Source organism: Anthonomus grandis, chromosome 6 (genome assembly GCF_022605725.1).
Source record: "Anthonomus grandis grandis chromosome 6, icAntGran1.3, whole genome shotgun sequence".
Lineage (NCBI taxonomy): Eukaryota > Metazoa > Arthropoda > Insecta > Coleoptera > Curculionidae > Anthonomus > Anthonomus grandis.
Window position 1 is genome coordinate 34,175,969 of NC_065551.1, and position 14,323 is coordinate 34,190,291.

At 35.9% G+C, this 14,323-nt stretch overlaps 1 protein-coding gene across 2 annotated transcripts in view; it reads left to right on the forward strand.

Moving 5' to 3' along the window:
- Positions 1–11,919, forward strand: part of LOC126736988 (rho GTPase-activating protein 20-like) — a 200,992-nt gene extending 189,073 nt beyond the window's left edge. For both annotated transcript variants that reach the window (XM_050441645.1, XM_050441646.1), the window contains 2 exons: positions 6,628–6,862; positions 7,436–11,919. In XM_050441645.1, coding sequence (XP_050297602.1) covers positions 6,628–6,862; positions 7,436–7,607 — 407 coding nt within the window. In that variant the 3' untranslated portion in view covers positions 7,608–11,919. The remainder of the gene's footprint in view (positions 1–6,627; positions 6,863–7,435) is intronic.
- The last annotated feature ends 2,404 nt before the right edge of the window (positions 11,920–14,323 follow it).

Below are 14,323 nucleotides of genomic sequence, written 5' to 3' on the forward strand. Positions count from 1 at the left end.
TTTTACCAGAAAAATTAGTGCTAGTATTATCCCGAGTTTTTTCGGATAACCATAAAAAATGTAAATGAGGTCTCATATAAGTACAAATTTGGCAGTAAATTGTAACATAGTTAATTTAGGATAAATAAAAAACAAAACTGATACGTTTACGAACAAAAGCAATCACAAAAATACAAAAAGATGCCGACTCACTAAAAGTAATTTTTGAAATAAAATAAACGTGTAATTCATTCATTAGGATTTGCATATCGTCGACAATATTCTCAAACCTCGAGTATGAAACAGGAACTTTTCAGGGGAGCTCAAAAACGGTATTATTTACAATGTGTTAAGTAAAACAAAAATATACTGATTATATACTGTATTTATTTTGTTTATAAAAATGATATGGTATACATTTTTTGTTTTTGGACTAATATTACCGAATTATATAGAAAAATATGACTTACGAGGTTTGAATATTATAAATTAGTTATACTTACGAGGTTTGTGAGGGAACTAAAAAAAGAAAACAAGTAATCAAGGCATTTTATTTTGAAACTTACAAACTTTGTGAAATATTTAACAAAAACTTATAATATTTATAAATTAATAATAATTTCAATTTTTGTAAAACAGATGGTAGTCTGCTTTAAGAACTTTGGTTAGCTCTTGCAAGTGGTCATACTTGTCCTTTTGAATTCCAGGAGCAGTGGTATATAAATCCGCAGGCTTTCTAGTTAAAAATGTCCCTGGTCTTTGAGGTATAGGCTGCCAAATATCTGTCATTTTCAATTTGTATTCAATAGTAAGGTTTGATCCATTATACTTCAAGATAAACTAAAGTAACAGATTTTTTTGCTGATCATTTTTTCTTGATTTTGGTGGACAAACATCTATTAGTCCTGAAACAAATACTTTTTTTTGGCCCCAATCCATGTTGTCCCAAAAGTTATTAAATATTTTTAAACGATCCTCGTGAGTAAACTGTTTACAGTTTCTATTTTGAGTCTTGAAACACGACGCGCGAGAACAAGCTTCACCAAGCTGTGTTTTTTTCTTTAATACTGGAATCGTTTTCCCTTCACTTAACTGCCTACCTTGGTACTCTTCTCCTTTTCTTCTTTTAGCAATATTTATATTTTTTGCCATAATGAGCAGTCACTTTGACCCTGTAAAGAACTCTTTCGCTTTTGCTTTTCTTTGGGAATTGCAAGATTTGCAGCTTCTTGTCTGTTTTCGTCATTTATGAAAACTTCGTCGTCAGTGCTTGAGCCATTTTTATCACTGGATGGCTCATAAGGCATGTCAGATTCATAACTCTCATTAGAGTGTGAAGAATTTTCATCATCAGAATTATTATTTGCATGCTGATTTTGACCACAAAAACTATCAGAATCTTTAAGGATATTGTCGAAATGCTGAGTATTTTTCCCAGTTGAGGTGGAAGGCTCTGCTTGGTTTGATTTTGGTTCGCCATCATCGACTGTGATGCCAAGCTCATGAGCAATATCTTCAGGACATTCAATTATTATATTAGTTTTTGTTGCAGTACTAAGTACTACCAGTACAAAAAAAATAATACAGTTCACTTTGTTGATTATTTCGAACGAGTGCTAACATTCTTAATCCTTTTCCAGACATGTTAGCACAATTTATTTTAAAGTTTAGCACGTAACAACTGAGACTACTAAGAACAACGCAATTATAAACGTATTTTTTAAATGTAAACAAACGGACATACGAGGTCTAAGAATATCGTTTTAAAGCGCGCGAAAACCGCCTCTAGCACGCGAATGTTCATATATGAGGTTTGGATTGTTTGTATTATGAAGGTTAAAATATTTTTATTTTTATGTGAGGTTCGGTAATATAACGTAGAAACATATGAGGATTGGTTTGCTGTAAAGAAACGAATTTGAACCAAAATTGACTTACGAGGTTTGAGAATATTGTCGACGATATGATGTTAACTAAAAAATTGGAAAAATTAATTACAAAAATAATAAAATACAATTTTTCTAAAAGTCTGTCTTAGTATGATATAGTTTGAAGCATGGTACCACACATAAGCCAACTTCACAATCTGCACACCAATATCTTGATTCTTTTCGTATTTTTTTGCCATTTGCGTCTTTTTTTCGGCTGCATACTTGACACACTCGTGTTGGATTTTGCTTTTTATCTGTAGCAAGTATATAATCAGGAAAATGACGTTCTGTGAATCTTAGGGGATTGGGAAGTGCTGATGGACGTCCCTTACAATGAGTTTTAACTGAATGAACATTTTAGATATAAGATCCATTCTAAATTGGAGATGCGTTTTGAGTCCACCTTTTTTTTTATACAACACGAAACTATTCCATACAGCATGTTCGAGGAGGTGAAAAAATATTTTTTTTGTTATATTTTTTACCACGTTTTCGAGTAATTGGATAGTCTCCACCCATTGTTCCATTATAGTCATCTATTGCTACAGGTTCTTGAAGTTCTTTTCCTTGCTTTTTCTTGGTGTTCATTGCGCAATTGTATATAAAACAGCTACTTCCCTTTTATCCTTTCATTTCATGACTAGCACTTTCTCCCGTTGAAATGCTATAGCTTCAATTTTTTTCTTTCATGTCTTGTGGTAGATCCTTCCTATTACACCTAAGTGTTCCATAAGTATCTGTTTTTGACGCTATCAAGATGTCGGCTAATTCAGGTGAAGTATAAAAATTATTTGTAGTAAGGCAATGTCCTTTCATGAGTAAAGGCTTCATAAGAGTCATTACAATTTTAGTAGAATTAGGTAAATTATCGTATGACTCGTCAAATTTTGTGCCCTTACATATAAAAGTGTCCCAAATCTGGCTCGTCTTTGGAATATACTGGATCCATCTGCCTTTATACAATAATAAGCTCTCGTCTATGGTAACGTCCCTTTCTAATGAATATAGTGTCTTATTTTTTCATTTAGGTAGGTAAAAATATCCCAAATTTTATTCAATTTAGGACACGGATGTGTATTAGCATCATAGTTTTCGTTATTAGAAAAAAGCAAAAGTTTTTTAATTTGACAAAAACGTTTATATGCCATTACCTTAGCAAACATGCGAGTGGCTATTATAGACTTCTTGGACCAGTAAAGCGATAAATCCGTTTTTTTTTATGAGAGACTGCATCATATTTATTGTGAAAAACACTCTTATTTCATCACAAGTTGTTGGTTTCCATTCATCTCTGGTTCTTAGACGCCGAAAAATTCTCCGAGTCTGACTGGCATACCGGTTTGTTTCCAAAACAATTCTGCTAACAAGCTCATTATCAAAAAAACAAGTTGAAAAATTCCAGTGGATTTTCATTGTCAATAATGTTGAAGTTCAAAGACGATTGGCCAGTAAATTGAAATCTTGGAGGGCATGCTGCAGGACTATTATTTTATACTTTTGTAGGAGTAGACCGTGCTTTTAATGAAAGTCTTTTGGGGTTCAAACTTAAATCTATTTTCAAACAAAATTATAGATACTTTTTAAACAAAATCCTTAATTATAAAAAGGTTATGATATCGACTAAATCCCTTCGACCCGAACGATTAACTAAAAACCAAAATCCCCGCCAAGCTCTCTTATTCCAATCCTTATCTAGTTATTTATTATTCGTACTTCCGGGTCTCTGCAGCCTCGCTGACTCATGTTAAAGACGAACACGTGTCCAACACTTTGAACTTTTTCTTCCTCACTTGACTCCGATTGGTCCAAACTATAATTTTCAACGTCAGAATCGCTCGACGACATTTTAACACCCGTTCTATGCAAAAACCCAATACTAAACAAAAATCTAACAAACGAGTAAACAACGACGATAAAATCAGGATCATGTGGCACCCAAGATCAATAGAAACACTTAATAAAATTCTTGGAAATGATGGTATCAAGCGCACGAAATAATTCGGTTTAGCGCCTAAACATTTATTTTATAGCCCGAACAAAATCGGATAAGAAATAATAACGAAAAATAAATTAACTCAGGATAGTTACATTTTGACGCATAGCACTAAGACGACTTTACTCCAGATATGAAGGTTAAAAGACTGATGGGGCTTTTAGTATCAACCGGTCTAAAGTTATACCCATATTCTTTGCTTTTTATGAATGAATCTTTATTTACAAAAAATACAACTACATTTGTACAGTGAAGCCTACATTACGATCTAAGTTTAAGCATCGTCAAATTCATAGCGCCAATGCTAAGTAATAAATTGTTTACTTAATCAATGTGTTTAGTAAAATAGGGATAAGACATTGTAATCATTAATAACTTATACGCAAGTTGGAACAAATTCATTTAAAATTCCGGGGTGTGTTCGACACCCATTTTTTATTTAATTTTTTAATTCTGTATAAAATTTTAAGTATATTTTGTATACCATGTCCTATACCTAACCTCAATATTTATTAAGAAATTGGCGATTAAATTTTTTATAAATAACCATGAATTTTTAGAAGAGTTAATAAAAAAGAAACAAAACAAAAAAATTAAAATAAATCTTGAAACTGTTGACCTTTAACTTCCTGACAATAGCCAAGTCGATATTCAAATTCTTGTAATAGTTTACTTATTTTTTGAGGCCGGATTTGTTGTATTTCGACTCTAATTCTTTCAGGTTTATCAAAATAAACTTTAGAGTTTAGATAACCTCACAGATAAAAATCCAATAGGGTTAAATCTGGCGACCTTGCTGGCCATTCAATCCATCTATGAGTAAACTTCTTGAGAAAGTGGTGTACAGACAAATGTTTTCTTACACTCAGTCAGGTTTTCGTCCCGGTTTTAGTACGGCAAGCACTTTAATGAACTTAAATGATTCAATAATTTCAGCCATGGATAAAAAGCCGGCTACTATACTAGTCTTACTCATGTTGATCATAATCGTATGTGTGCTAAATTAAAGTATTTTGGATTTTCGGATAGAGTGGTTTGCCTTTTTTAAATCGTATTTATGTGGTAGGCAGCAGGTTGTACGTGCACAGGTGGGAATATCGGCAAATGGGCACTGTAAAATCTGGAGTCCCACAGGAGTCCATTTTGGGACCTCTGTTAAAGTCCAGTGCAACGATATATTAGAATGGTCACCCGTCAAAACACCAGCATTTTACTTCTCAAACAATGTAAATAGAAGGTGGATGACATTGTTTGGCAGGTGGAATGCTGGTGTTTTGACGGGTGACCATTCTAATATATCGTTGCACTGGACTTTACTTTATATTCTATTATACACCTTTGATATGAATAAAACAACTAGATACTCTCAAATACAGTCTTATGCCGATGACGCATAATTGTTATACACCTTTAACCCTAAACATTATAATGATGCCGAAAATGAAATAAATAGTGACTTATTCAACATTTGTCAGTATAGTAGAAAGCATGGACTGAAATTAAATACTGATAAAACCAAGATCTTGCTCTTTACATCAAGCCTCAACTTAATGGTGGAGAATTAGCAGCTTGTCTACTCGAACACAGCAAAAAATTTGGGAATTGTATATGACACAAGCCTTAGGTTTGAGAATCATATTTCAACACTGAGTAGAAGGACATATTTATGTAAGTTTAAACGTTTTATACGCAAACAAACATATTTTGAACTTTAAAGTGCGTAAAAAATTATGTAAAACATATGTTTTATCAAAATTGACTTACGGTTTAACTCTCTTTTACCCATGTCTTACTCAGGTTGAAAAAATGAGGTTTCAAAGAATGCGAAATAACTACTGTAAATTTATTTATGGACTCAATAAATTTGACCACATTTCATCAAAGATACAACAGTTGAATTGGCTGAATGTCGACAATTTGTTTAAATACAAACTTGCCTTTATATTTAAGATCTAAATGAATATTTAGGGATGAGACCCATCAGCGCTCTTTGAGAGTTAGAAACAAGTTTACTATGCCACAACATACTACTGCATTATTTCATAGAAGTTTTTCGTTCATAGCTGTGTTATTATATAATAATTTTTATTATTATTTTCATATCTCTAATTCTATCTCAATTTTCCGAAAAAATATAAAGAATGTGTTGTGGTTTCATCAAAATGTTAGTTTTTTTTCCAGTTAGACTAAGGTTACAGTTTTACATTATGAAATTAATTGTTCAACTTTTAGTGTATTGTAGTAATAATTATATGTATAGGAGGACGTATTTATATATTTATATTTATATATTTATTTATTACGTTTGGTGACTAAACAAGCTTGTATTCGCCCTTTAAGATTTCATAATGTAATAGTGTTATTATTCTTAATAAAGACACTATTTGGGAAAATGTTGGTAAAATAATCTCGTACTGTTCTCGAATAGTGTGGGTGGGCGCCATCCTGTTGGAACAATATCGAATCTGCCGGTAAAAATGTGTTTTCACCATTTGGATAAAGTGCAATTAAACAATTCTACTAATAAAAGACATAAAAAAGGACATATATTTAGGATAACGTATATGGTCCATGCTCCGCGAATTACTCCAATAAATTAAATTTATGCCAATAAATAGGAACTTTCTGGAAAATTTAAACATTTTCTATAGCCTCCCTTTTAGATAATGTTTAACTACCAATAAAATAAACGTGCCAAATGATTGATCTATTTCTCAATTTCAGCCCTTGGTCTATCTTTAGACTCATCGGTGGAACTGAGCAAGGATCAGAAATCGCTCAGCAGGGACTCCGGACTGACATTGTCTGAAGATGATCGAGACAGTCCCGGATTGAATTATTACACCGGCAACTTCTACCGGTCGGACTGGGCCCGGCAACCGGCCAGACCCCGTATCATGGACAATATCGGTTCTTCGGCCGAAGAAGACGACGCTTATTACAGGGCATCGAATGAAAAGTGAGTTTTACTTCATTTTTATGTAACAAAACGTTAGGGTTTAAACATAAGTTTCTTGCTATTCTACTATAAAAACGTGACACGGTTACACCTAAACCATTTACTACATACAAAAATAAAAAATATGAAAAATACGCGTCAAGATGTTTTTTTTTGCATAAAAACGGCGACACATACGAAAAAAAGATGAGAGAGGTGTTTTGTCACAAATTGAACGAGGAATTCAAAAATTATTTTTAATTTAAAATATCTCAGTGGCGTACCATTTTTTCCTTTAAAAAAATTGAGATCATTACCCGTATGCGCGATAACTACCTCTTAAAACCCTCCAAGTTTCATTTGCATATCTCGACCGGTTTCAGGCAATAAATAAATCGTCAATTTTTAAGAAAAACTTCCCGTATCTTGGAAAACTGGGCATTTGCGGACATACGTTTATATAGCAAACTGTCATTATTTTTCCATGCATCTGAAGTTTGTCGCACCTTTTGTCAACAGCCCGTATAAACGTAAATCTCTTACCAATTTAGAACTAACGACACGTGAACTTAAATACGGTTTTCTTTATTTTAGTTTGTGTTCACCACCTCCAAGACATTTCCGTCCGTCGGAAGAGCGACCTCCGGTGCCGCCTAAACGGTTGCCGCCCCAAAGGGTCCACATGCCGCCCAATTACCGGTCACCGCCGCCGCCCCACCCTTACCAGCAGCTGCTCTCTTATACGGACGCGGAAAGTTATGTTTAATTTTGCCATATTGGATTTATTATAATATTGACATCCTGGCAGGGGTGTTTGCCCGAATCGGTGCCTAACATTTAGGTTTATGTAAAAATCTGTATTGTTGTGACGAATTCATAATGAGTTACTTATTTGATTGCGGATTACGTCACTTATAGTAATAATCAATTTAGGAAATATCTCACACTCTCGCTATTGTTGTTTCTATACACTAAAAGGTGTCAATATTAAGTGCCTAAGAAATGAAGCATCAATTTAAGAGTTTTTCTCACTTGCTTAAAATTTCCAACCGTTTAGGCAGGAACGTTTTCTATTTTCATGTATGCTCATCAGTTTTAAAAAAAGTGAAAGTTTCTGTTAATTCATTGCCATCTTTAGAACATTAATTTTCGACTTAGGGAATTTGAATTGGCAAACCTGGATCTGCTTCAATGACAAACGTCAGCTGCCACCGTCTGCTGTGAAAAAGGATATGTATATCGGAAACTCCTCAATGATTCTTTCAGACGCCATTTTGTGTATAAATAATGTAATAAGTTTATCACTTTTTAAACACTCGGGCTATATTGCGTCAAAACAACTTATCAAATAGACTACGAGGTCTGGCTATTAAATAACGAGACTTATTACGAAATTATTATATATTCGAATGCTCCCTTTCAATATACTCCTCTCCCCTCGTCACACATCTTTCCGTACGTTTTTTCCATTGATCGAAGCAGTGCGGGAAGTCTTCTCTGGTGAGGGCCTTTGGGAGCACTGCCGTTTTTTGCTTACCGCTTCCATCGACTCAAATCGGGTCCCTTTCAAAGCAGATTTTATCTTCGGAAACAAAAAATAGTCGCACGGGGCCAAATCTGGCGAATACGGCGCGTGTTCGAGCACTGGAGTGCGCTTACCGGCCAAATACTGCTTCACAGATCGCGCGTTATGGGCAGGTGCGTTGTCCTGGTGCAAAATCCACGAGTTATTTTTCCACAACTCGGCCACGGCCGTTTTTTACGAACTCGTTCTCGCAGTGTTGCCAAAACTGACAAATAGGTTGACAGTCTGACCCTCTGGAAACCATTCAGTCATCACGATACCGTTAATGTCGAAAAAAATGATCAACATTGCCTTAAATTTTGATTTGGACATCCTTGCTTTTTTGATTCAGGCGTCTTGCAATGCATCGATTGCCGCTTGGTTTCAACATCGTATTGAAAAATCCACGTTTCGTCGCAAGTAATAATGTTTTTCATCAGTCCGGGATCTTCTTCTGACCTTTCAAGGAAATCTGAGCAGACCTGTTGACGCGAGAGCTTTTGGTCAGGAGTCAGGTTTTTTGGCACCAAGTTCGCACAGACTTTTGACATGTGCAATTCCCCGATTTTTCTAACAGTTTACAGCCTCGGCAATCATCCGGGTGCTCATTCGACGCTCTGCACGCACGATTTGGTTGATTTTGGTCACTGTTTCCAAGACGTTGAAACAGTGACAGGGCGACCTGAGCGCTAGTCATCTTCAGTGCTCTCTGGGTCCGCACTAAAGCGCTTACACCACTCGAAAACACGCGCACGAGAGAGAGAATTTTCCCCATAGGCCTCTTGCAACAATTTATAGCACTCTGTCGGAGTTTTTTCAATTTAACGGGAAATTTAAGATTGATGCGTGGCTCTTGTTTTTCGATACGAAAAAAAAACCACGTTCGTTTCAAACCGCTACTGCACGAATACTCTTAATAGTGACGAAAACGTGTTTTGGTACGTGCATAGGCAAGATATCTAGATACCCAACGCACTACTCACTCGTTTTTTTCCCCACCTCTAGGCACGCAGTCTCGTTATTTAATAGCCAGACCTCGTATACGCAAATAAAACTTATCTTACACAAGAAAAAAATAAAAATAAAGAAAACAATTAAATACCGACCCGAAAAGGTAAGAACTAGCGATCCGTAGCCAGTTTCCGCTCTCGCTCAGTTCTATATAAAAACTGCCTTTTTTATAATCCAAAATCCCTTCAATGCTCTATTCATTCCCGGCTACGTTTCACCCTCTCCAATATTTATTTTTCTAAATATCGGATCATGTTACATACCCGTTCAAAAGTCGAATATTCAATTTTTTAAGCCAAGACACTCACAAACTAAATTTTATCACCTTTGTGGCAATACCGCTGTCGCCTGGTTCTTAACAACTAATGTAAACAGATTTGTACCCTATTTTAACTTAAAATTATATATGTGAGAATATATTCCGTGCCAGACCAGCTAGTTTTGAAACTCAATAAGGCCCTCTTCATGAAATCGTCGTCACCCGAGCCATTAGCCTTATTTATTCGACATTATGGGACACTTTATGATGACGATTTATGGATGCGGAGTGTTTGTGTTAGTTTTAAGTAAGAGTTTTGCCATTAAAAAGAAAAGGGACATTCGAATTCTAGACAGCGTCTGCGACGCATTATTTCTGGAGAGAAATTTGTTCTGTTTTATTTTAAGATTTTTAAAATGAAAAGGAAAACTTCTTTTTTGGCTTCTTTTATCAGAAAAATTACCAGGGCTAGATTTATTATAATCACTTAAAAGCATTAGTAATCCACTAACTGAGTCTAGGTTGCTATTAAAAGCGGCGGTTGTGACATGAATGTCTTTGATATCACCAATGACAATTTCTAATAACTGACTATCAGTTAGATTAAAATCTAGAGAATTTAAAAGAATAATTTTTTTCTGGCATACTCGCAGTAGGAGTTAGCGTCATTGCTGGTGTACAAACAGGCTCTTCGCAACTTTTCGCTTAGATTTCTCTTGGCCGGATAAAAACTGCATAACTCAGTCCTAAAGTCCTCCCAGGTTAACTGTAATGGCTTCCAAGTCGACAGCCAGTTCTTTATTCTCCAGCCAACCCACTCGAACCTCTGGCAAGTAACTCATGATTAGACCACTTAAAAGTTTTACCCAATTTTTCCAATTCGTTACCGCACCGTCGGAACGTCGACACAGCACTTTTGTTTTCATCTCTAAGCGCTTTTAGAGAGTCGGTTAAAATTTTCGCGAATCCTTCCATAATTCTTATCCACAAGACGCGATTAATTTTTTTATTTTACTGATTTAAAGCCGTCCACGAAAACAATAAGTGGTACTTTTAGTAAGCCGATCCCACTTCTGATGTAAGAAAACACCGAGTTGTAATTAAATTATGATTTAATAAAACGAAAAATCTTAAAATAAAACAGAACAAATTTCTCTCCAGAAATAATGTCTAGAATTCGAATGTCCTTTTTCTTTTTAATAGCAAAACTCTTACTTAAAACTAACACAAACACTCCGCATCCATAAATCGTCAACATAAAGTGTCCCATAATGTCGAATAAATAAGGCTAATGGCTCGGGTGACGATTTCATGAAGAGGGCCTTATTGAGTTTCGAATCTAGCACGGAATATATTCTCACATATAAAAGTATCTGAAGCCGACATGTATATCTAAGGAATTTCTGTTCTTTTCCACAAAAAGGTTGGCAGTACTGTCAGAAAACTTCAGCTGTCAAGGGGGAAATAATAATAGTCAACGCGCGAACTGTTTAGATAAGGGAATAAAGAAGAGGCCTTATCGAATAAGAATGTGTGTCTAGGGAATTTTTGTTCTGGGCAATGTGTTCTAAAGAAGGTTTGCAGTACTGGCTCCCAAAAAAAGAACACACTAATTAACGGTTGACTAATGGCTTGACAAATTACTAGACATAACTACCAAAACGTTGGTTCAAATTAGGTATTTGTATTGAGATCGATAAATTAAACCTCAGCTCCTAGGTATATAAAAAAAATCAAATAAATTATTGTATATAAAACTTATTGAACTTAAATTAAATATAACGAAAGTTATCGTTAAAGATTCAAGTTCATATTTCTTTAAAATACGTGAAGAAGTCTATTTTCTTCGTCTTTTCAATATTTGAGATATAAGTGACGTAATACCCAATAAAATAAGTAACTCGTTTAGATTTATGACGGTATAAAAAAATACCCAAATTTGTCTTTGTTATATTGTATTATTTTGATTATTAATGTTTGTTGTGAATTAAATTGTACTTAATTATTATTTGTAAATGTGTTGTACAAAAACTGTAGTATATAGAGGAACTAATTAAAATTGTAAGAACATAAGACATATCAATGTGTAAAACGGACAATAAGTTTAGGTGTTAAGTAAAGCGATTGCCATTTTATCGTTAGGTAGTTTATTAAGAGATTTTTTCTATTGAACATAGTTAGCGGATTAAGATTTTTTTGTACATGGTTTATATGTTGAATATATATATGCAGTATATAAATAAATTGGTGTTTTGTTTTAAAATCCTTTCCTTGGGAAAGAATACCCGAAAAAGGCAATATAAGTAAACAATCCACGCTTTTCATATGGCTTGGGAATTGCTAGACTTATTGTCCTTGACTTTATCTGTCTCTGTATCTCTCGTGTGACTTGCTGCATTCTTCTTTTGTTCGACGTAACCTTGACTTGACCTTGATTCTTTTGGACATGTCTGCCTCTAGTGCGAGTTGCTGCATTTTATTCTTGTGCGACGTGACCTCGACTATCTTTCTCTTGTGCATGTCTGTTTCTGCACATCTTGTGCGAGTCCCTGCATTTCTTTTTTATGCGACATGACATTGACTTAACCTCGCGCGTTCGATGTGACCTTCACGTAATCTTAACTGTCTTGTGCATGTCTGTCGCTGTACCTCTCGTGCAAGTCGTTGCATTTCTTTCTTGTAAGACGTGACCTTAACATTACCTTGAGTGTCTCTAGTGAATGTCTGTCTGTCTCTACTTTTCGTGCGAGTCGCTGTATTAGTGACGTTAGACTCTTGGCGTCGTGACCTTGACTCACTCTTGTATATGTCTGTCTCTGTTCCTCTCGTGCGAGTCTCGCTACATTTCACTCTTGCGACGTGATTTTGACGTGACTTGAGTCTCTCTCGTGCATGTCTGCCTGTCTCTCTTATGCGAAGTGACCTTGACTCTCTCACTCGTGCATGTTTTCCTGTCTCTCTCTTGTGCGACGTGACTTTGTCTAAAGTCAAGGTCAAATGAAAGTGAGAGAGATCTGGTGCATGTCTGTCTCTGTATCTTTCGTGTGACTTGCTGCATTCTTTTTGTTTGTTCAACGTAACCTTAACTTGACCTTGATTCTTTCGTGCATGTCTGTCTCTCTCTCGTGCATATCTGTTTCTGCACATTTTGTGCGAGTCCCTGCATTTCTTTTTTATGCGACATGACATTGACTTAACCTCGCGCGTTCGATGTGACCTTGACGTAATCTTAACTGTCTTGTGCACGTTTGTTGCTGTACCTCTCGTGCAAGTCGTTGCATTTCTTTCTTGTAAGACGTGACCTTGACATTACCTTGAGTGTCTGTCTCTACTTTTCGTGCAAGTCGCTGTACTTAAAGTGACGTTAGACTCTTGGCGTCGTGACCTTGACTCACTCTTGTGTATGTCTGTGATGAGTCTAGCTGCATTTCACTCTTGCGACATGATTTCGTGACATTGAGTCTCTCTCGTGCATGTCTGCCTGTCTCTCTTATGCGAAGTGACCTTGACTCTCTCACTCGTGCATGTTTTCCTGTCTCTCTTGTGCGACGTGACTTTGTCTAAAGTCAAGGTCAAATGAAAGTGAGAGAGATCTGGTGCATGTCTGTCTCTGTATCTTTCGTGTGACTTGCTGCATTCTTCTTTTGTTCGACGTAACCTTGACTTGACCTTGATTCTTTTGGACATGTCTGCCTCTAGTGCGAGTTGCTGCATTTCATTCTTGTGCGACGTGACCTGTACTATCTCTCTCTCGTGCATGTCTGTCTCTGTACATCTTGTGCGAGTCGCTGCATTTCTTTCTTGTAGGACGTGACCTTGAGTGTCTCTCTCGTAAATGTCTGTTTCTACTTTTCGTGCAAGTCGCTGTACTTAAAGTGACGTAAACTCTCACTGTGCTACTTGTGCGTCGTGACCTTGACTCTCTCTCTTTCGTGCATGTCTGCCTCCGTTCCTCACTTGCAAGTCGATGCATTTCTTTCTTGTGCGACGTCACATTGAGTTGTACCTTGACTCTCTCTCTCTCTCTCGTGCATGTATGTCTCTCTCGTACGAGTCGCTGCATTTCTCTCTAGTGCGACGTGATTTTTGACATGAGATTGATGTGACCTTGACTCTCTTTGTCTCTATGTCTTTCTGTTGCTTCTCTCTCATTCCGGCGTGTACTTGACTCTATGTCTCGTAAAATCCATCATATCCAAGACCATCCTTGATATCGCAATATTCAAATTAATATAAAGAAATACAATATGAACCGAAAAATGGTCTACTAGCTTTCAGTAGAAAAATCCTGTGCTAGAACAAGATCCAAGACTGTTGACTTGTTGATAGTTAACAAGTGTTTAGTTGTGAAAACTGCATGTTTAAACTATCTACTTCTCGCACAAAAATATCAACGAAAATCATTATAATATTGACGCTAAAAACACGAGACAGTTTTACCCAGTAACCAAAACTCTTTATTTTACTCTCGACGCGTGTTTCGCTAACAATGTTAGAGAAACACGTGTGAGCATCTTCGGGAAAAGGAAAAACCAATTAATATCGTTGAAAATCAGTCCTCCTAGTCTTTTAATGAAAAAAGAACTTGATGTTCTTGATGAGGACCTTAACTTTGCACCAATTTTAAACTACAAATAGAACCTGGAGG